General features: G+C 41.8%; 1 protein-coding gene across 1 annotated transcript in view; it reads right to left on the bottom strand.

Moving 5' to 3' along the window:
• Positions 1-3306: 3306 nt before the first annotated feature.
• Positions 3307-24305, bottom strand: part of CNTN1 (contactin 1) — a 430834-nt gene continuing 409835 nt past the window's right edge. Inside the window, exon 24 of the mRNA XM_054024415.1 lies at positions 3307-5924. Within this exon, the coding sequence (XP_053880390.1) occupies positions 5848-5924 (77 nt within the window). The 3' untranslated portion in view covers positions 3307-5847. The remainder of the gene's footprint in view (positions 5925-24305) is intronic.

The following is a 24305-nucleotide window of genomic DNA, read 5'->3' as shown; positions in this document are numbered from 1 at the left end:
GTCAAGGTGTTCAGTTGTCAAATAAAAAAAATTTAAAAATTAGCAGATGCAAACAACAAATGAAGCCTGGAGGCAAAGTGGAGAGGAGCTCTGCACCAGTGTGAATAAACTAGGCATAGCTAGGTCAAAATGGTGGGACAAGGAGTGTCTGCTCAGCCTCTCCTTGGTGGAGTCCTAGAAGTGGGTAAGGAGTACATGCAAATGAGGTCACTGGGCTTCTGTGAATACGGTCTCCCCCCATCCCAGTCCTGTGGAGGCTACCACTGGCTTTCTAATAACTCTGCAATAGCTGCATCTTGGGGCTGAGAGGCTCAGTCAGACTCCCTCCCCTCCAAATATTATGTGTTAGATGGGGAGGGAGGTGGAGGATTGATTGCAGGAAGCTATGTTAACGCCAGTCCTCAGAGTACCTGTAGATAGGGGGTTGTTTTCAGCTGTAGTGGGTGCTTCATGGCTGAGCTATCAGCCAGCTGTGGTGCTGGGGAATGTTTGACTCCTTATTCTCTTCTCTGCTATTTCTCAGCCAGGGTAACGTATAGTGACGTCTGAGGAGGTACTCTTAAGCCATGCTTAGTCCTCTTGAACAACATTCAATAGCAAATCAATGGGAACAGGAGGTGGAAGGAGAAAGCTTTTTGTAATGAGACAGATAGGAGTTTTAATCTTCTAATGGGATTTTTAGTAACAAAAGTTAGAAAAAATTAACCTATAAAAATAACAAGCCCTGTCATGATCCCTTTAGCTGTAGAATTCAATACACATATATTGTAAAAGGTGTATTTTACAAACTGCAACTGGACAAAATCAGTGTTGGGTTTGGTTTGGCCTTGGGTACCATGTTATTGGAACCTCTAAGTTGTGAAGGCTTGGAATCAATGGTTCAATTTTTGGCCCAGCTCTATAAGTAACATATTTTAAAAAGAGTATAAATGAATATTACCAGTGGGCCTTAAACACTCACTGAATCTTCTGAAAACTAGGCTGTAACATGTAGCTGGTCAAGAGATGTGGTAGCAGCATTGGAGACCAAAGAGCGGAGAAGACAGGTGTCTGTTTTTCCCCAGTTCAGTGAAGCTTGGGTACAATCACTCAATAGGAGTTGCTAAATAGGAGCGTCTCTTAGGTAGTGTCTGGGGGAAGGGATTGGCATCATCTCCAGGGTTTGTCAGTCACACCATATTATCCAAAAAAAGGGACCAGAGTCATCACCACTTGAAGTAGGGGAGACGTTTTCAAGGGGATTTTCAAGACATCCTTCAGGCCAGGCTTGATCAGACTGGATACAGGGAAATAAAAACAAAAATAAAAAAGCATACATTGAATCGAAAAAAATTGCACCCTTTCTAATTGAAATATGGAAGGTATTTTTAGATTTTCATGTTTTGTCTATGTAAGTCATGGCCCTTTTTGTGATTCCCTTTTTCCTATGTATTCTTGAAAAATGAAAAGAAATGCGGTATGACACAGCTGGGGAAGTACCAGCAGAGAAAGAAAAGAGGACTCAAGCATCATTGGAGAAATAATCTGAGGGAGGTGACCGGCAGTTTGTGTTAGTTATTCCTGCTGTCTGAATAAAATGGAAGCAGGGCCGGCTCCAGCCACCAGCCAAACAAGCTCGTGCTTGGGGCGGCAGATTCTATGGGGTGGCATTCCGCCCAATCCTAAGGTGGCACGGCCACTTTTTTTTTTTTTTTTTTGTTCGCTGGTCCGGCCACCCTGTAGGGGGCGGTGGCACGGAGGAGGGGAGCGCCTTGCTGGGAGCAGGCTGTGCGCTCCGTCTGCCCCAGCTGGTGCCAGGTCTGTAGCAAGCCCAGCAAGGCAGCCCGCGTCCTTCCCTCCCCACCAACCAGAGTGGCGCGGAGCCCTTCCGGCAGGCGGTGCGGCGGTCGGGGCCGCGTGGTGAGCGCCCCAGTGAAGCCCTGGCCGCTCCCTCCCTTTCTCTCTCTCTCTCCCCCCGCTCCCTTCCCCTCCCCCCTGCTAGCCAGGGCACATCTGCAGCGCAGGGAGTCCCCCTGCACCCTGGCTCCGGCCGCCCCGCAGGTTGTTTTTTTTTCCTGCTTTGCTGTTCTGGCCGCCCCGATTTTTTTTATTTTTTTTTTTTGCTTGGGGCGGCAAAAAAGCCAGAGCCAGCCCTGAATGGAAGGTTCTGTTGTGGTTTTGATAGTCTAGCACAGGTAGAGTAGTTCCACTGAAAGACCTAAATGAAAGGTGAAATGTAGGTTATAGGATACACAACTGCTGAAAACTGCAGTATTTTTTACTCCTTCTTTACATAGTTACAGAAAAATCTCCTTAATCAGAGTTTTTACAGTGAGTTGAAACAGAAATTCCAAAGCAGAATTAAAAAAAAAATATTTGGAACTTTCAAAAGCTTCGTTGAAACATCTGTGTAATACCTGGTGTTGTTATTTTAATGATACTTCCAATAAGAAATAAGACATGACACAATCAAGCTAGAAACATCAGATCTTGAGTCAGACTTTCAACACTGTAAGAGTATGAAGGTTTTCCTTGTCTATTGCCACAAGCCCAGAAGTCTGGAGAACCAAGAAAAATCAGGACAAAAATTACAGTACTTGCCAAACAAGAGCAATGGAAGCCTCCTGTTCCCAGTATCTTTGATCTTGTCTTGGTGTATACCATCAGGCTGACAATATGGATATTCCTTTGCTCATTATTTCACAAAGAAATAATTACTGTATTAGTGATCTGTTCATATTTCACACTGGATCGATTGGAGATTATTTTCTATTTCACTGTACGAAGGTTAAGAACACTCTTCTCTGACAGACTCCTACTTTCTTTGTTGGAAGTGCAGAGCTCCCAGCAGTTGCAAGAACAGAAAAAGGAACAAAAATTTGCAAGATGACCACCAGTTTCATTAACAGAGGTGCTACTTCTCCTATTGCCACATTTAGTGAGATTAATTCAAACCCATTGAGATGCTGAATTTGCCTCTCAGAGGCACTTAGCATCTTACCAGATGAAGCCCTTACATCTGAGACTGCCTCTTGAAATCAATGGGATTGCACAAGGTGTACATCAGTGCCAAACTTGGCTCCTTTTGATCAGTTTTAGAAAATGGATCTCTTGGTAATAAATCAGTTGGAATGGGAAATATTACTGATCACAGCTGTTCTTCTTGGTTAACCCTTCGGTGATGCTCCAAAAATATTTCACAATAGAATCTTTCTGTTATTAAAGCTGTGAAAATGGTGTTTCTTCACACCATTTTCCCCTAAGCAAACCAATAAAGAGCCGCTGGGTTTTTAAATCTCCTGTTAAATTCAAAAGACAGCTTTTACATCTTGAGTAACATTAATACATTTATTTAATTATAATTTATTTTTCATTCTTAAAAAGGACAAAGCATGGTCCTGCTCTACTAAATTAAAAAAAATAAGATAAAGAGTAACTAAAACAAATTCAAAATTCATCAGTATTAAGTAATATTAATATCAAGTTTCCTGAAGTATAAAGAAACAACAAATGTGTCTATCTAAACTTTAATTATGAACCTTGCGTTTTAAAGCAGATGATACATTAGTTAGTTTTGTTGACAACAGTTTGAAACTGAAGGTCCCAGTTTACACAGTTGTGTAAAACAATAAAAATCTGGAATTACCAGATCAGTATGTGAGATGTTTTAATTTAGCTCATCTGTGTTACAGATTTAAAAAAAAAAAAGTGGTTTTACCTTCCAGATCGTTTTCATCCAAAAATTAAACAGTTTTGCTCCTTATATCACACATTAGAAAAGCAAAAGGCAATCATGCATTTGGCAAAAGATTTAGTTGTGGTTGTACATTATATAAAAATGAGTCATACTGCATAAAAACCAAAACAAAATAAAACACTCTTTTGTACAGAAGGCTTACAGAGTATTAGTTTCTGTTACACATGAAAACAGCTCATTTTTCTTTCAAATAACTATACAGTTTATGAAATTCAGGAGAGCTCTTATAACTTTTGACATTCCTCTATAGGGAAGTTATCACTTTCACCTATTTAAAAAAGTTTAATCTTGGAACAAAGAATTAAACTAAAACAGTATTATTGATATTTCTTAATGAAGACTCTAAACTTTTACAGGTAAATATATAGTACAAAATCATACAAATTAAAGAAAGGGGTGTAAAGTATTAATAGGCCTATTCTTGCTTCATGTAAATAGTATTATTATGGACCTCTACAGTATCCGTTCTAAAAAGATAAACTCTATCTCTAAATAGCTAGCAAGGTTGTGCTAATAAAATATGATTCAAAGCTTATAATTCTTGAAGCATCAGACATTGCACTATTACTTGAGCCAGCTGATTCAATATCACCGTTTTTCTTCAACATTCACACTCAGACTAAGTTCTCAGCACACCATGGAAAAAGAAAGAAATATGCACTTCCTTAACAACTTTAAAAAAACCACTGAAACAGTGTAGACACAGTCAGAGCAAAAACATTCTCTATCTCCTATTAGACTTCCATTTTTGCAAAAGCCATAGTTGACATTTAGAATCAGACCAGCTGGGATCTGCCTTTCATTTAACATCTTCATAACTTTCAGCATTATATCAGATAGGGAAATAGTCTAAGAACTTTTAAACTCTTATTTACAGCACTAGGAATAATAGAATAATATCGAGTTATTGAAAGAAAAAAAAAAGCATATTCTTCCAACTGCAGGGCTTCACTAAAGAAAAATAAAAACTTGAATCTGCAGCATAAAAAAGTAATCAGGATAATTTTTTGTTACTGTGCTTTCTTTTTGCCATTTTACTGTATATGTTTTAGCTTATTATTATAAATATTTTAAAACACAACTTAAACATTCTATTGTTTGATGTTCCAGTGGCTGATCCTATACTGGCCTCCATTTTCAAATTTTTAACATGCTGTTCCAATATCTTAAGGGAGGAGGGGCAATTATACTGCTTGTATAAAAGCCAGAATTTCACACTTAAAATCAGCGATGACTGAATTATTTAAACAATAACTCCTGAACAGAGTAAAAGAAATGGTATCAAGCTGTATATGCTGCCACTGATGTTCTTTGCTTGATAAAATTGAAATAATCTATTACTAATTAAGAAAATCACAATTTGTTTGAGGAGCATTTTTTTTTAAATGTTGTGTTATAGGAAGTAAAGGACTGGAAAATCCTTATAATTCAATTTTGCTGTTAGTATTCAAAATTAAACTCCCAAATGCATCTAAAATAAAAATTCCTTGTAATGGAACCCAGTATGCTCAAATGCTCCCAAAGTATATTCAATTGCTTCAAGAAAAAAAGCTCTAAAAATGAATTCAATGTTTTTGCTTTGACTGTATCCCTAAAAACCTGAAATCTCATAAATGATGGTAGGGCCATTCAAAAATATGCAGTACACAAAACATATAGGATAGTACAGACAGACATAATTACTCTTACATTTATCACACACAATCAACATTTCAATCTCTATTATATTTCACAATTTGTTATTCAAGTTAAAGCACCTATGTATGGTGATTTTACTTTCACTGTACAGCCTATGTTATTGGATTTTAACACTGTAACTTGCCCCATTGGACCAAATCATGCAACAGTCACAAGTCAGCATAAGTGTTTTATAAGGCATATCGGAACAAGTTAAAAATCATTTCTTATCCTTTCAAAAGTAGATTCGCTTGATGGAGGAGTTCCTGGATGCCTCAATCCTCTTAAAGTTCATAGTAAATCAGTAGGGTAATTTTTTAAAGTGTAATTTATTTGGCTTAAGATGGTGCCAGGAGTCAAAAAGAATAGTAGTCCTCACAGGTTTGAAGGGTGTCCTTTACACTGGGCTGAGGACAAGATAAATCCAGAGACATTCAGAATTCTAAGTAGGCAAGGACACCAATGGCAGGCAGCAATAAGCCAAGAAGACCAGGTGATACTCCAGCAGCACCTACAAATAAAAGAGATAATGCATTTCTGTTTTTACGTGAATGATCACCACAAATTTAGATGCAGGCAATGATTTAAGGTGAGAGATCTTGAAAACCAGCCGGTACGTCACAAAGCAGCTTCTACCTGTATGGACAATTTAAAATGGATAAAAGTCACCACAATATTACTAAGGACTCGGTCTTTCATTCTGTGTGAACTGTTTATTCAGCATGTTTATATAATCAGTGAGGCCATTAAGATCACATCGGTATATTTTGGTTTGGATGGTCCAGCAAGCCAGGAGGCTATACCAGGAGGCAAAAGGTCAAAATAAATATTTAAACATGTGAAAACAAAATGAGCAGAGACTTTGAAATGTGATGAAGCAAAGAGATACCTCCAGAAATGTTAATGTTGTTATGATCAATAATAACCTGAGAGCTGCCACAGATCCTGGGCCATTTGTTTACCTGCTGGATTATGAAGTCCAGATGGCTAATCTCTAACAATACAGCATTTGTGTGTATATTTCTGTTAAAAATCACATGGTCTCTTTTAAATAAATATTTTATGACAAAAATATTCAGTGACAGTTTACAATCTTTGTGTGATTTTGCTTTGAAATACCAAGCATAATAATGATACTATGTGCAATGACTTTTGTTGTCTCGGTCCAGCTTCCTGTAAACAAACATCTATTTTATAAAGCCACAAATGGATCTATCTGGCAACCTTGCTCTCAATCTGGGGAGGAATGAATGGTGATGAAGAACAAGCTATCCTCTCATCCCTTGAGATGGTTCCTGTAGATCAGGATTGAGCTAGATTAGTTGGGCAGTATGGAAGAAGGTTGCACTGCTGTCGTGGGTGATGTACTTCGGCTATGGATAGAAGACTTCAAGGTGGATCCAGTGCTGTCAGTCCCTATCTATCTATCTGCTCATCTTCATTGTATTTTAGCACCTAATCTAGTATCTCTCTCTATGGTTTCATTAAATTCTAAACAAACCCCAAAGGAGAGGTTACTCACCCCATGCAGTAACTAATTTTTTGAGATGTGTGTCCCTAAGGATGTTTCACTTCAGGTGCGCATGTGTTCCATGAGCCTTTGATTGGAGATTTTAGGTAGCAGTGCCTGTTCGGCCCAACATACACTCTACTCTGTCTTGTGCTCTGCAACATGGCTATTTAGAGCTGCGTGGGTGACCCCCTCAGTTCCTTTCCTACTGGAATGCTCCATAGCAGAGTGGAGCATCCATACAGACATACATCTCGAAGAACTACAGTTATTGCATAGGGTGAGTAACCTCTCCTTCTTCGAGTCGTGTCCCTATGATTGCTCCTCTTCAGGTGACTATTGAACAGTGCCCTCTAAGGATGGGGGAGGAGGTGCTTCACAGTCAAGTCCAAAATTGAAGGCAATACAGTAGAGCCAAACATAGCATCAGAAGCTAAGTCATTAATTATTGCATAATGTTTAGAAAAGGTGAGTATGGAGGTCCCATTTGTGGCTCTACATATTTCAGTGATGGGAACGTTCTTAAGAAAGGCTACTGAAGTAGAAAGATCTTATTGAATGGGTTAGTACTCTTGAATGAGCTTAGAGATCATGAGACTCATAACAAAAGGTAATGCAGTCAGATGTCCATCTAGAGAGAATTTGCTTGGAAATTGGAGATCCCTTAGATCTGTCCACAATAGACACAAACAATCTAAGAGATTTTCTAAATGGCTTAGTCCTGGCCAACTAAAAGTCAAATGACCTTCTGACATCGAGTGTATGTAATAATGCATTCTCCTGATACAGGTGTAGTTTAGGAGAGAAAACTGGAAGATCAATAGAATGATTAATGTGGAAATCAGAGGACATCCGTAATAATTAGGGATGTGGTCGCAATGTGACCTGTCCTTGAAAAATACTGTAAAGTGGGGATATGCCATCAGAGCCTTTATCTCCCCAACACAGAGCAAAAGTAATGGCTATCAGGAAGGCTGTTTTCATAGATAAGTCAAGAAGGGAACAGGTCACCAGTGGCTCAAAGGGAGGTCTCATAAGGCATCTAAGCACCAAGTTGAGGTCCCAAACTGGGATAGGACATGTGACTCATAGAAAAATATTCCCCAGCCCCTTGAGAAATCTCACTATCTTCTGATGTGCAAACACTGAAAAACTCTCTACCGGGAAATGGAAGGCTGTAATGGCTGCCAAATGTACTCTAATGGAATTCAAAGACAACCCTGACTTTTTCAGGTCTAGGGTGTAATCTAGTATATCGTACAGTGATGAGGATGCAGATGAAAGGTGTCTTAGGTCACACCGGTGACTGAATCTCATTCACTTTTGTAGCTAAGTATTATGGGGAGACTTCTTCCTACTATGTAAAAATACTCTTCTTTTTTCCTCGGAACACGTTGTTTCTAACCCCAGGAGACATCAATCATCCAGGCAAAGAACCCTGAGGATGGGGTGAAAAATTTGACCAGCATCCTGAGAGAGAAGATGAGGGACTGCCTGAAGGGTAATTGGTTGACAAGCATCCAACTGGACGAGGTAAGAAACCACGTCTGTCTTAGCCAAGTTAGGGTCACCAGAATAACTCTGACCTTGTCTCCTTATCTTGATCACACCTTGGATGTTAGAGGAGTTGGAGGAAATGCATACAACAGACCCAATGTCCAACCAAGGAGAAAGGCACCTCCCCCAAGGAATAGCATTCCAGACCGCCTGTCAAGCAGAACTGGGGGTACTCACTCCTCCTTGATGGTTGATATAAAACATTCATGACATATTGTCTGTCATGATCTTCACATATTTCCCCTGATCAATGGCATAAAATGAAGACTGTCATTGCTGACCACTCTAAGTTCCAGCAAGGTGATGTGCAGAATGCTCTCGTGAGATGACCACATGCCTTGAGCAATGTATCTAGACGTGGTTACCACCCCAAAAGAGATGCCTCTGGTGTCCCTAGACTCTGTTTGCTTGTCAGAGGGTGGAGATGTTTGGCAGGAGAGAGATCACTTGATCATTACCTGTTAGGTTCACTCCCTCTGGGGCACCTGGCATTGACCACTGTCGGTAGACAGGATACTGGGCTAGATGGACCTTTGGTCTGACCCAGTACGGCCGTTCTTATGTTCTTATGTTCTCATCATCATTAGGAATGGTTGAGTAAAGGAGATTTCTGCGCAAATGTTGTGAGGGTCTTTCCAGTGGGAACAGTAGGAACTGAGAGTAGTTTGTACAAGCTGTGTTTGCCTGCCAAATAAACAGTTCTGCAGCACATCTGCAACGTTGTATGGTTTATCACAAAAGTCCCAGTTGCCATAAGCTCCAACAACTGAAGACAGTTTTTAACCAGTGTCTGAGGGCTGATTTGGACTATAAAGACTAAATTCAAAAGGGTGGTAAACCTCTGTGTTGGGAGGAAGGCTTTGGTGGCTACCACATTGAGGCAGATTCCTATGAATGCCAAGCTTTGGACTGGGACCAGGGTGGACTTCTGAATGTTTAACTGCAGTCTCAGGCTGAGAAACAGTTCTGTGGCCTTCTGAGGGGCCACTTAGATCTCACTGTAGGAGCAAACCTTTAGCAGCCAATCATCAAGGTATGGGAATACTGGGATTCCTCCTCTGTGAAGGTAAACCGCTACCACTGACAGAACTTCGAAAACACTCTGGGAGCAAAAGAGAGTCTGAAGGGAAGCACTCTGTATTGAAAGTGGTTTTGACCTAGAGTGAAACATAGGGACCGTCTGTGGGAGAGGTGGGTCGTTATATGGAAACATGCATCTTGTAGGTTGAGAACCAATCCCCTAGATCAAATGATGGTATTATTGCTGCAAGTGTTACCATTTTGAACTTTTGTATCTTCACAAACCTGTTGAGGAGCTTTAGATCTAGAATGGGTCTCCACCCGCTGTTCTTTTTTATAACCAGGAAGTACCTGGAATAAATCTCATTCCCAACTGATTCTGTACTGCTAAGGCTCAGGAGGGACTCTATTTCCTGCTTTAAAAGGCATTTATGAAAGGAATCCCTGAAGAGAGAAAGGGAAGGGGGGTTGGATGGAGGAAGGGAAGCAAAGTGGATGGAGTATCCTGCTGATACGATCTCCAAAACCCTATGTCCATAGTGATATGCTCCCAAGCTTGTCAGAAGTGAGAAATGTCTTCCTTGTTTTGGGGACTGGCTGTGAATCATTGCAGCTGGTAAGGAAAAAGGGGGGAGGGTAACTCAATAACCCCAACAAAATTGGTGTTTTGGCAATGAGGGTTGCAAGGCTGATGTCTGTGTCTCAGACGGTCTCCTTTTCTGAAACCTCTGCCTCTTTTGCTGGGGTTCATAAGGTCTCTGGGAGCCAAAGAATTGAGCAGAACAGGATCTCTGTGCTGTCTGGGACTTACTAGATTTCCTTTTATGTGCAGGCATGTAAATTCCCAGAGACCGCAAAGTGGCCCTGGAGTCTTTTAATATATGAAGAGACTCATCTGTATTTTCTGCAAACAATTTTAAGCCATCAAAGGGAAAGTCATCAACTGTATTTTGAACCTCCCTCAGAAATCCTGATAGCTGAAGCCAGGAGGCCCTTCTCATTACTACAGCCATAGAAATAGAGCAGGCAGCTGTGTCAGTGGCATCCAGAGAGGACTGCAGAGATGTTCTGGTGAGGAGCTGACTCTCTGTCATGATTGCCTGGAATTGGTCCTCTGCTCTGGTGGTAAATGCTCAATAAATAAATTGAACTTTGAGTAGTGGGCATGATTATATTTCACCATCAATGCCTAATAGTCAGTGTCTCACACAAATATAATTTGCGAGCAAATAAATTGAGACACTTCTGATCTTTATCCTATGGCATTGATTTAGCATGGTGCTGCCTTACATATCCATTTACAGCCTTGACATCTAGAGTGTTGGGAGAGGGATCAGAAAACAGAACCTCCTAATCTTTAGTTGGAACATACTATTTATTATCAGCCCTTTTACGGGTGGATGGTATTGTTGCTGGGGTATGCCAGATTACTTTTGCAGGATTCAGCAGCACCTCATTAATAGGTAGTGCAATTTGGAAAGATGATGATGTATGCAGAATATATTGTAACACCTTAACCTCCCCAAGTGGAATTCGTAAGGAGTCCACTATCCTTTTAATGAGGTCTTGGAACCGTTTGAAGTTGTCTGCCAGGGATGGTGGGGGAGGCATGACTGCTTCATCTGGGGATGAAGAAGAGATGTTGTTTGGTGGGATGACCTCTTTGACTACTCTTGCCTCCTGTTTTCAAAGGTCTCTTCTTTTGGATAAGGTCTTTTTTTGAGAGAGAGCATGTGGGGGGAATTGTCTACCCTTATCATGGCAATGAGTGATGTTAGGGGTCCTAGAGAATTGTTGGCAGTAAACCGCCCATGGATCCCAGTACTTCCAATTAGAGGAGCCATATGATATAGGTGAGGGCACCCAAGAGTGCTCAGAGCACTGGGATGGAGCTTGAGAGTGTCTTTCACAAATATGTTCCATCTCCGTCTGATAGTGAGGAGAGGAGCCCTGAACTGACATTTGTGAGACCAATGCGAAATCACCATCATCACTGTCATCTTCAACATCACTTTGTAGAGGTGGAGCACCAGGAGAAAAAGATGGTGGCGCTGTCAGTATCAAGTGAATGTCTGGAGACCTAGAGGTCCTCGGTATCAAGAACGGATTGGTAGCAAACAAAGGGGAGTCAGGCATCTCTGTTATTGCAAGGTCTCATGAAAATGTAAACTTATGAGGTACCAATATGGTGGCCGATACACAGGTGGCAGCCTGACAAAAGCCTGTGGCAGATGGAGCAGGCAGTACTGCAGGCTTTATGCTCCCTGAGGAGAATCCACTAGCTGATAGCTTGGTCTTCTGCAGTACTGAAATGTTAGGTACCGAGTGCCTGGCTGATTCCACTGGGACCAGCTTAGAAGAGGTTGTCCTCTTATCTTTGTTGATTCAATCCCCTGACAATAATGAAGATCCTCCTGAGACAGAACCCTTAGATTCTTTGGGTTTACTGGTGCTCACAGTATCTGAGAAACCTGAAGCCTCATGGGTACCAAGTTGGGGATCAGCAGGTGCTGAAGCAGTTGTCTCAATCAGTGACCGGGGTTTCTTTGAGATTCCCTATCTGGGGAATCTAAGCTCCATTTCCCAGAGTCTTTTTGAGGGAATTCTGGAGTCTTCCTTTTAGAAGTTGTAGAGGAGTATTGAGCTGAGTTGACAGTTGACTTGTTTGGAGACTGGTGTACAGAGGGGGAGGGAGGAATCCCCTGGTCTGGGTCAGAAGACAGACAGAGGGAGCTCTCCATCATAAGCAGGCACGTCTTAATCTCCTGGTTCTTTCTGGATCTCAATTTTATGGCCAGGCAAAAATTACACTTTTGGGGGACAGGTGACTCCTTCGGGCAATGGACAGCCCAGGAGTGCCAGTCACTCACTGGGTAAACCTCCTGGCACAAAGAGCAATGTTTAAAACTAGAGAGCTGGGCATATCCTCCCAGCAATCTAAAGTCCTTAGAACAATTTTTTTAAACTACTACTAACTATAACTAACTACCACTATTATAACTGGCTAAGCTAAATAAAATTATGAGAAAAACTGCAATTGAGGTAAGCTCAGCTTGGACACTGCTGAGGCTCCATCTCAGGCTGAGGCGGTTGCGAAGGGTGGTTTGCCCGTGCAGCTCTATCTAGTTATGGTGTGGAATAGAGCACATGCGCAGGTCAAACAGGCACCGCTACTTAAAATCTCTGACTGATGGCGCATGAGCGTCTGAACTGGAGCACCCACAAGGACATTACTCAAAGAAGAAAAATGATTTTGTAACACGATTCTGTTATAGCTGCTTCTGCTCACATTCTTTCCAATAAAGTTTCTTCTGAATAGTGTGACTATCAATCACAGATGGAGTAAAATGGCTTGTAAAGTTCAATCTCCTTAAACAGAGTCCTTCAGGAGTTTCTGGGGTCTACTTTCTTTGCCAAAAGGCTCATGTAGCTGACTGAGGAAGAAACGAAGGAGCTGAAGGATGGCAAAAGGAAACTATAAGCCATAAAGCAAAGATTCAGCAGGCAGCGCTATTCCATACAGTAGCAGCAAAGAATATTAAAGTCAAATATCAAGTGTTTTTTTGATTCAGAGGTTTTACAACAAGAAGGGACCATTATGATCACCTAGTCTGACCTCTTATATAACACAGGCTGTAGGATTACACTAAGTGGGTTCTGCATCAAGCCCATACATTTGTACTTAAGGATGTGGAAGACGCGCAATCTTTCAGCCACAATATTCTACATCTTTCAGTAAGTAAAGAGGCTGAGCCTGCATTCCATGTGCACTCAGAATCTCCCGTTAACAAATGCTGTCCTGATCAGATGTCTGAAGCCAACAGGAGTTTGTAGGTGAAACCAGGATTGGGATCAAGACAAGTTAAAATAAATGCCTGAAAGTTGAATTGAGACACTTATTACCTGCACTCTGGAAAAATAAGGAAACCAGCTGGAAATGAAGTTGGATGGACTTGTGGCTAAGGACAAAGGCAATCAGAGTTCCATTGCCAGTCTACCAGACTCCCTGCATGCCCTTGTACAAGTCATCTAATTGATCTTTGCTTCAGTTCTCTAACTGTAAAATGGGGATCATGATATTTTCCAATCTAGAGAATGAATTCATTAGTATATAGGAAATACTCAGATATGATGATGATGAGCACAGGCGCTGACTTTGTCCTTTCCCAGGGGGTGCTTGACGCCCACTCCCCCTGGGTCCCGCCCCCACTCCACTCCACCCCTTCTCCAAACCCCCACTCCCACCCCATCCCCTCCCCTGAGCACACCCAGTCCTCACTTCCCCCACCCCCAGGCACCTCCTGCACACTGCTAAACAGCTGATCTGGAGTGGATGGGAGGTGCTGGGAGGGAGGGGGAGGTGCTGACCGGCGAGGTTGACAGAGGGTGGGAGGCGTTGGGGTGGGGTGGGGGAGGACCTGGTAGGGGGGCTGCTGGTGGGTGTTGAGCACCCACTATTTTTTTCCAGTGAGTGCTCCAGCCCCGGAGCACCCATGGAGTCAGCGCCTATGATGATGAGCATCATAGGAAGGCCTGTAAAATCAAAATAACTCTCTCTGTAAGATATTATAAGTAAATGAGGGTCAAGGCCCCCCCCCCCAAAGTGCAACATGTTGAACATGTACACACAGAGAGTTCAATACTCAGTAAGTTCAAGATTTCTGTATAAATCATGAGAGAAAACTAGTTATTTTGAAGAGATTAACAAAAGTTCTTTTTTTTTACTTATTTCTGCTTTCGGTAGGCTTTTCCCTATATGCCCCTTACCGAGCTAAATATTGTGAGCCAGATTTTCTCCTGATTACATCCTGCTCTGAGGGACTATGTGTCAGCTGAGAATGAGAAGAATGGAGCTTTGTCCTCACTACAACAAACCATCTATGCGGTAAAAGCCTCACCCAAATGATTACACAGCACTATCTACTATCTTTGCAGAGATTTTTTACCGTTTAGCAATACAACTTATTTACAACTTGCTATAGTGATTCCTTTGAATTCTACATGTACATAGTATCTGAAAAATCAATACATAGCTCATCACTCTCCCCGTACTCATATTAAGTAATGAATTTATGGAAAGCACTACACTAGACTTTAAATACAGCTGCTTAAAAATGGGCCAAGACTGAAAAATGAACAACTTATTTTATCACCAATGGGTGTGTGCCATACTGTCTTCACTGTTTACTAGCTTAATCTTTAAAATCTTTGAATAAACACGTCCACATCCTCCATATCAAACAAGATTGCAAATGGCAATATCTGGGCACACCAGACTGTCAGTATTTAATGTTGTCAAGCCAATATCATTTATACGCTTGTTAGCTGAGCAAGATGTTTTGACTTTGAGGTCAAGGAGTATAAAAATATTAAGTTATTTAGTAAACAAAGACAGTTCAGGCATATTTGAGATAAAATAGTTTCGACATAGTCTTCGGTCTGCACATATTGTGTAATCAAAAAACTTGTATCAATACAAAAAGTGTTTGGAGGGATTTCAGCAACAATTTGTGTGACCACTCAATTAAGTAATGATTATTTTTTCTGATATGTTGCTGATATCCAACCACCATGAAATCAGCTGTCAGGTAAACTGAGGATGAACAGCAGGAGATCCAACAGTGCTTCCTTCATAAGCTCAGCTCCTAAACACTACAAACTTGTCTTTCCGCAGAAAGTTCGGTATCCAATCAATTGAAAGACAAAGGGATGAGATGAATGCAGGAAAGTTGCTTTTATAAATATTTAAAAAGAAAATAATTTGGTATTCTAGTATTTGCATCACAACACATGTTACCATCACACATTCAGAAATGATTTGCATTATGGGAATAACCCTGATCAGTTTGCACCTCATTGGGATTATTTATCACTTGAACACATATAAACAACTTTTTGTAATCACTCTCCACATATGCTAGAGTGATGGACCTTAGCAAACAAACAGTAATAATAAATGTGGGCTACAGAAAAATAATTTTAGAGTTGTATGTGAGAATATCCACACAAAATGGATTTTAAATTTGCAAGAACAGTTCAGTTGGAATTGTATTCAACTGGAAATTCCTGTACAACCATCCAATCTAGGAACAGAAGCTATATCATGTGACTTAAGGCAAGTCTACACAGCAATTGGGAGGGGTAATTCCCAGCTCAGGTAGGCATATGTGCATTAGCTCTGCTCCAGCTCTAGTGCCTAAAAATATCAGCGTGGCCATGGTGGCATGGGCAGCAGCTTGGTTAAGTCCTGCGTATATACCCAGGAAGTGGATAGCCAGAGCAGCTGCCATGGCTATACTGCTATTTTTAGATGCTAGCTTGAGCAGAGCTAGTGCATGTACATCTACTTGCACTGTGAATCAAACCTCCCAGTTGCTATGTAGACATACCCTTAGGTGCACAGGCAAAATTAAGCAACACAGCTCAATTGTTGATTGTTTACAAACAATGCGGAGTAAAACACATGAATATTCTGCACAGAAAAAAAAAAGTTACAATCTGAAATAAACTACTCCCTGAGAAGTACTCCCAGTGGGCAATATTCAACACAATTCACTTGGGGTTAAATTTATCCCAGCGCAGCAGGCTCAAAAATAGATTAGGCACCACTTCAGTGTACCATGTAAGCTCTATTCAGTAAGGTTACTCTTATACCCCGACATGACACTAACAGAACATTGTGAGGAAAGTTATCACATTAAGCAGACTTCTGTCTTTTTTGTTGGACTACTGATGCTGATGTCAGGAGGTACATGCTGGATTAGACCTCCAGGCAGGCCTGTGGGTGCAATCCTGTAGTCCCCTTACTCATATACAACATCTTTGAGATTAATGCAAACTTTACCTGAGTAAGGACTGCAGGTTTTACAGCTGTAGGCCAATGCTGATGTAAGTCTGACTTGTCAGTCTTAGCAACTATTTTAAAAATGAGAGAAGCATTGATATATATTTAATACAGAAAACTGCTCTATGCTGTGTAACTTGCCATTGCTGGCATGATAATTCACCTATTTATTTCCTCCTTGGAAAAACAAAATGGTTGATTTTACAGTTGAGAGATGTATATATGTAGAGTAAGAGGTTTTAAATAGTTGCTTATATATGGATTTGATTACCTTTGCCATATAGATACAAGGACATGCAAACAAGCCATATTATGGACAAACCAGGCAGAACCATTAGCACACATGCTACAGAGTGCTACTGCAGTGGTCAAATCTGAACCTCTACCATCTGACCTAATTTAAAATATGAATGACTGTAGACAAATTTTTTTTTAAGTATTTGTGAATATGTGGAAACAAATGTATGAATTTATATAAAAGGAAGATTTTTGCACTCTCCATAAAGGCTGGCCATGTATGAACTTGGTATTTCCTTTCTCTGACTTGGGACCCATTTAGAAATAACACACATGATTCGTATTAACATTATTTATGACTCCAAGTGAAGCCCTATTCCAGTACCACGCTATCTGTAACCCTATCCCATCAATTGCAAGTACATACAGCACTGAACACACAGAATGGCAAACTGCAGCCACAGAGGGAGAGGCCAAGCCGAGTCAGCACGCCAGTCATGAGGCCTAAAGACCACCAGTCTGAAATGAAAGTATCTTTCTGTTTGCGGGTTTGGCATCAAGGTATCTAATTTACTGCAAATAAACAGTGTATGGCTGTGTGTGTTATATTCAATTTTCCTACTGGCCCTGAGCATGAGTGTCCTCTCTATGTATCTGGGAAGAATTACAGATTTGGCTGGATTACTATAAAAACGAAGCTCAGCTGTGGAAATCTTGAATTCTTTTAAACCTAGCACTAGCTTTTCTACAGTGGATAAGGAAATATCTAGAATGCACTTTACATATATACAGGATTTTGTTTCTATGATGCATGGGCTGCACTTGGTTAATCTATTTTTTGCATTCTGCTTTAAAGAGATCTCAGGAGTCTGAAAGCCACAAACCACACACTGTCAATACAGTTAAGCATTTTCCTTCAAAAAGTTATATGTCCGAGTAAACGAAGGAAATATCAGTAGTTTTGGACACATTTTTCTCCAGTGGGAGCCATGTGTGTTAGATGAACTCCAGGTAAAATCCCACATATCTATGGTTTTATCCTCCTTACATCTTACATTCCCTGCTTCAGCATTGGCCATCCTCTAGAAGCAGAGAAAGCTCAGAGAGAAGTCCTCCACACTTCTGGACTAAGGCTTTGTGGGGAGAGAATTAGCAGAAGGTCACAAAGATGGCCTGTATATCAATTTTCCATTCTTCATACACTGTATTACTAGCAACTTCAGACATTCAATATTTTACCATTTAAATATAAAAATAACAAATCTAATGTGTATCAAAACATCTAAGACATCTATATATTACTCTAAATTTTGTAACAATTATTTTCTTTAGACTTTGATTATTAAATTTGATATTGTTGCCCCTTGTTCTGACATCAGTGTCACCCTCTGTTGAGTGGTAGCTGAATTCTGGGGTCTTGTAGCTCTATTGGAAGAGAAATCAATGACCTGGAGTCTGGGTATGCTCTACGAGTAACCTGCTTTATTTAAACATATACACCAGTCCTGGAACAGAGGCAGTCACTAACAGCATGCGGGTAATCCACCCTTCCAGAAATCTCAATCCACATACCAGTGGCCAAATCACAGGAAGCAGGGCCGGCTCCAGCTTTTTTGCCGCCCCAAGCGGCAAAGGAAAAAAAACAAAAACAAAACCGATTGAGCTGCCATCGAAGTGCCGCCAAAGAGGAAGCGAGGGACTGAAGGACCCGTCGCCAAATTGCCGCCGGAGACCTGAACGTGCCGCCCCAATAACGGACGGAGTGCTGCCCTGTTCTATTGGCCGCCCCAGGCACCTGCTTCTTTCACTGGTGCCTGGAGCTGGCCCTGACAGGAAGTGTACTCTGTCCCATGAATTGCCTCTACTATAGAGAATAAAGCAGAGAGCAAACTCTTTGCAACCTGCTACAGCGTCTCTCAAAGGAAGACTGTATAATAGAACTAATACTGCATTTCTTCAAAAAGTAAAAACTTGTTCACATTCTAAGAACGTGTAAGACTATGTGCAATACCACTAGTTGGTGACTCTTGCCATAATGTTTTACAATTTTACAGCATTTTCCATTCAAGGATTTCAAAGTATTCTATGTATATTGAACATGGGATAGAAAAGTATTTTTATACGTATTTTACAGATGCACAACCATAGAAACCATAGAAAGGGTCAGTGATTTGCCCGTGTCACACTATTACTCAGTGCCAGAGCTGGAAAGAGATTCCACAAGTCCTAACTTCCTGTTCTTTTATAACCAATGAAGAAATATTAGCTTTGGAAGCAAACTGCAGGATAATTTCTTACCATATAGATGTTAAACTACCAATAAGTTAGTTGTTGTAATTAATCCATATAGTAAAGTTCCTCTTCACAAAGGAGTTTATTTTTTCTAAGGCTTGGTCTACACTACAGGGCTGACTTAGGCTAGGTCTACACTACCCGCCTGAATCGGCGGGTAGAAATCGACCTCTCGGGGATCGATTTATCGCATCCCGTGGGGACGCGACAATCGATCCCCGAATCGGCGCTCTTACTCCACCAGCGGAGGTGGGAGTAAGCGCCGTCGACAGAAAGCCGCAGAAGTCGATTTTGCCGCCGTCCTCACAGCGGGGTAAGTCGGCTGCGATACGTCGAATTCAGCTACGCTATTCACGTAGCTGAATTTGCGTATCTTAAATCGACTCCCCCCTGTAGTGTAGATGTACCCTTAGTTGACCTAACTATGCCAGTGTCTGTACTACAGCTTTGCTCCCACCAGTGTAAGTGCCTTACTACACCGACATAATAACTCCACCTCCACGAGAGGCATAGGGCTTATGTAGGTGTAGTTAGAGCAACACAGTGTCTGTGTAGACACTGTGTTCCGTACATTGGCTGTTAGCTGTCATGTCAATTTCACAGCTCTAGAAATCTCTAGAAAGCCGGCTCCGCTCAAAGCCAGGCTGCCACCCACCTGCTGCCCTCTGGGATCCTGGCTCCCCGCTCCCTGCCAGGAGTACGGCAGCCGACTGGCCTCTGAGTGTAGCTCTCCCCGCTGGAGGCAAGAAGCCCCGGGCGGCTGCCCCTCCGTTCCCAGAGGAGAGGCGAGAAGCCCATGGGGTAGCTGGGCTCCCAGTGTGGAGCTGCATGGAGCTGAGATCCCTGCCCCTTTTCAGTCGGTGGAAGTGCTCATGGTGAGGACATGCACCACCACCAGAAGGAGGGTAGTGTGGACATCAGCCACCAGCATAATTACCGTGGTGGCTGTAAATTGACCTAGGATTGACATGCCCTGAGTTGCAAAATGTTTAACCAACCAATATATGTAAAATTTCAGCTAACATTGGGCTAATCATGAGCTGACCCTGTTGTGGCACAACTCTTTCTCTACTTTGGTCCTTAGGAAAGACTTTTTCAAGAACGTACAAGAAATTATGTTTAACATGTACAGGATTACAGCAATGTTCTTGGTTCCCATGAACTGAAAATCTAAATGTATTAATTCTGTAACTACCATCCATTTGTAAAAATAGACCACAAGTTATCATCAAATGTTTAACATTTTATAGTGAGAGACAGAGACGCCTCATCTCTCGCATGATATCGCCTATGATTCATAAATAATGTAAAATTGCTAACAGAGCTAGATTTACTTACTATGACAGCAAAGAAATTTTGTTTTCTTACTCAACAGCTGTCATCAGACCTAAAACATTTTTGAAACAGTGGCAAAAACTCATCAAGTATTAATTTTAATTTTTTGTTACTTTGTTGTCTGAGATCTATTTCCCACCAGGGCAGGTTGTTTGGGTTTCCCTCTTATTGGTTCTTAGAGCAGCCAATCACAGCTAGTTTGTCATGCTTTCCCTTCTTCTCTTTCTTCTCCCTCGTTGAGCACTTCCATATTTGAAAGAAAAACATGACTTGATTTTCAAAGATGCTGAGCTTCCTAAGTACAGGGAAGCTGAGCCTGAAAATCATCATTTTAGTTTCTGTAATATCAACACAGCTTCATCTATGTCTAAGGCCTGGTCTACACTTAAAACCTAGGTTGACATATCTATGTCACTCAAAGGTGTGACAAATCTGCACCTCTGAGTGCCTTAGCTATACCAATCTAACCCCCAGTGTTGACATAGGTAGGATTCTTCCATCAACCGAGCTACCATCACTTGGGGAGGTAGTGTTCCTATACGAATGGAAAAACTCCTTCTGTCAGTGCAGGGTGTGTCTATATTATAAGATTATGCTGGCATAGCTACAGCACTGTAGCCAGTGTAGACATGGCCTATTTCCTGACAACATACCTCCTTGGGACGGTGTTTGCTTTGTGAACAAAGTCACATAAAACAAATCAGCAGGTTTATTATTCTGTGATTTGATAAATACCAGTGTAGACTGCTCAGTTCAGAATAGGAGCCCTGAGAGACAGACTGTCTCTTGGGCTATGTCTACACTACATGTTATGTCGGTATAACTTATGTTGCTCAGGGGTGTGAATAAACCACCCCCGAGTAACATAAGTTACACCAACATAAGCGGTTGTGTGCACAGTGCTATGTTTCATGGAGGTGGTTTTATTATGCCGATGGGAGAGTGCTCTCCCATCAGCACAGAGCGTCTTCACCAGATGCGCTGCAACGACAGCTGTGCCACTGCAGCAATGTACATATAGAAATGACCTAGGAAAGGCTACCTGGAGAGGAAGGGGAAGCATAACTCCATGAGATGGGCATATGTGGTGCTGGTAGTTACCTGAAGAGACTGCCATCAGCTCTTGCCCAGAGTCCAGACTGCGTTTCTCTAAGCATTCTACTCTGTAGTGCTTACTGAACATAAGCAAGGGTCATCATGTAACTATCTTGGTAAACTGAAAGTCTGCCTTCCTTACCCATAATGAAGAGTATATTACTCAAGTAATCAGAGCAAGGTGAGGTTAGAGAGATAAAATGCCTGTCTCATCTACACTATAGTCTCCACCGTTGGTATTACTGGTGGAGAATTATGGGCCCACATTATCCTCACATACACAAGGCCAACATGGATATGACTGCTAGCTCAGCCACCAGAATGCCGAAAAACTTTTAAGATTAGGAAGTTAAGGTCTATTCCTCTCTCAGGCATAACCACATTTAAGGTTATGGGTGTAAGGTCTATTCAGTTCAACAGCTTGAATAAATTCCTTAGAACAATTTTTAGGCTCAGGGGGAGGAGGAGTTACAGTTACTCTGATCTCAGGCTGGGGATGGGGGAAGTAAATATTTTTGCAGATTAAAAGGGAAAAATCCCACTTCCTCCTTCAGGGAAGGAGGGAAGCAAGTGAAGACAAATTTACAGGAACATGAATCTTCTGGGGATTAGGTTTGATTAGCTGTTGCTCATCTGATTATCAGCAGAGAGGAGAAATACCCCAACAACGTGCACTGGTAACAATCATGTCATGCAAAATAACTTATCTTGAGATAGAGAGAAATCTTATCTCAAAAGAGGCTAAAATCCTTACAGAAGATGATCCCAGCTCATTAATGAGATGAGTTAACTTTAACTGGCAACTTCTTAAAGTCATTTTGTGAGATATTGGTGCTTTCAAAGCTGATAGCAGCAGTATTTCTCCTGAAGTGCTGGGATACCTTTGAAATAATAAGATGCTAAAATAAGATGCAAAAGTTAAGTAGCTTTTTCTTGCAGTATATTATCCCCTCAGACAGCCATCCAACCTCAATGCCTGTGGAGGAATGTCTCATCAGCAATTTCCCAAACCACATGCTGGGCACAGAACAAAAGAGAAGTGTTTAAACAGGGGAAGTTGCAAAATACCTGGAGTAGAGGGCTGATTGTTGGAGTGGGTGTTCTATGTTGGATGACAGAAATACATTTAAATAGTAAATTCTATCACCCTGAACAGTGTGCAGGCCTACAGAAGGCAGGTCTACCTAAAGGCCTTGTCTACACTGACCATTTAAAAACTTTTTTTTTTAATCGTTGCTTCCTCTTGTTTGGCTCTTATGATGCCAGCAACACTAGGAGAACTAGTACTGAGCAGCTGCCATCACATCATCTAAGCTTGTTCAGAGCAGCCAATCTACACTACTGCTTCCCCTGCAGACAGCATCAGTGCTACAGGAATGGTGGGAGATTGTCACACAAACGTCAGTGTAGCCAAGGCCTTTATACTATTATCCCTACTTTCACGGTCATTAGTTACTGCAATTGATATTCTGTAGAAAGACTGCTGCTTGAGAAATCATGCTTAGAGTGCGGAGGACAAACTTAGGAAACATGGTGGAGACATTTATACATGGTGGGTTTTAAAGTTATCTGCAACGACATAAGACTGTAGCACAGTACTGTACACTTCCATAGGTGTTATCATGAAGTGCATAGAACATAGTACAAAGAAAAGGTTAATATATTTCAAAAAAGTCCCACAAGTCCCTAATAGGCACATTTTCTTCTACCGATTTCCACTCGCTTCCACCATGCATAAATACCCCCACCATGTTTCCCAATCATATCCACAATACTCTAAGCATGTTGATAAAGTAGCATGGGCAGATGCATCTATTAAAGGAATTTGTGGGTCTTTGTGATGGGACACACTCACCCCGGGAGCACCCTCTTGCATCTGTGTGTAATGGTGCCAGAATCCATGGCTCCAGCGCCTCTTGCTGACCGTCTGCCTCTCATGGGGTTTTCTGTGGCTCAGTCCTCTGGCCAAGTCACATAAATTCAATCCCCTTCTGGGGTAACTGAAAGGTCCAAATGAAAATCCAAACAAATCTGAATAGTTCTCCTGCCCCTTTGGGCTACTGAAGTCTTCTGTTTCTACTTACACACCCTATCTCAGGGCTCCCTCCCATAGCAGCCTACTCTGTTCCCTGTGGGTCTCTTCTACCTGTTGTAGGCACTAACTTAGGCCTCCCCACAGGAACCTACTCTGGTGCTCTCTGTAGGCAAATCGTGCCTACTGTACAATCTCTCCCTGGATACAGGGACCAGTTCTGCTCTTGCACCTTTCCTCAGTCTGCCTACCCCAGGATCCTCCCAGAGATAGGGAACTCCCCACCTCTTGTCTCCAGGATCTTCTCCTCTTTACTGCTCCCTCGGTTCCTAATTGGGGTTCTTTCCTTTGCCTTGCAGGTGATGGGGGGTAAGCCCCATCACAATATTTGGGGAGTATACTAACCTTTTCTTCTGTACTGTTATACAGAAGATGGATAGGGTCTATGGATGTGTGCAGTACTGTGGGTTACTGTTTTGTGTCACTGTAGAGATGTTTCAATTCTATAATGGTGATCGACTGCATAGCAAAAATGCTTTTTGGACAGTGCTGCACCTCCTCCATTCAGAGAGTCTCTGACACTACCAGGAACCCCTACATCATCAACAAGCCAGAGGAATAGCTACCTGGCTATGGGCCTCACATTGCCTCTGGAGCCAACTTAACAGGGTCTTGTGGGGTGTGGTTCACTGTGCCAAGACCAATCATGCCTGGGGCACCCAGGACAGCCTCCTGTGTACCTGTGGTGCTGTGGAGGATGCTGCACACATCCTGGATGGTTGTTCTTTTTGTGCTTGGCTCCCCAGAGATCTTGTCAAGATGAACACTACTGACTGAGAGGCCATTAACTGGCTTGAGACCAGTTAGCTCTTCACTACCGCCCCCACAACCTTGCTCATACACAATTGCTATATATAAGATACAAGGTGCATGAGTGCATATTTGCTCATGTTTTGTACTGTGTTCCTAT

The sequence above is a fragment of the Malaclemys terrapin genome, chromosome 1 (assembly GCF_027887155.1).
Source record: "Malaclemys terrapin pileata isolate rMalTer1 chromosome 1, rMalTer1.hap1, whole genome shotgun sequence".
In the NCBI taxonomy this organism is placed as follows: domain Eukaryota; kingdom Metazoa; phylum Chordata; order Testudines; family Emydidae; genus Malaclemys; species Malaclemys terrapin.
Note: the sequence above shows the minus strand (reverse complement) of the source record. Positions and strands in the feature narration are given on the sequence as shown.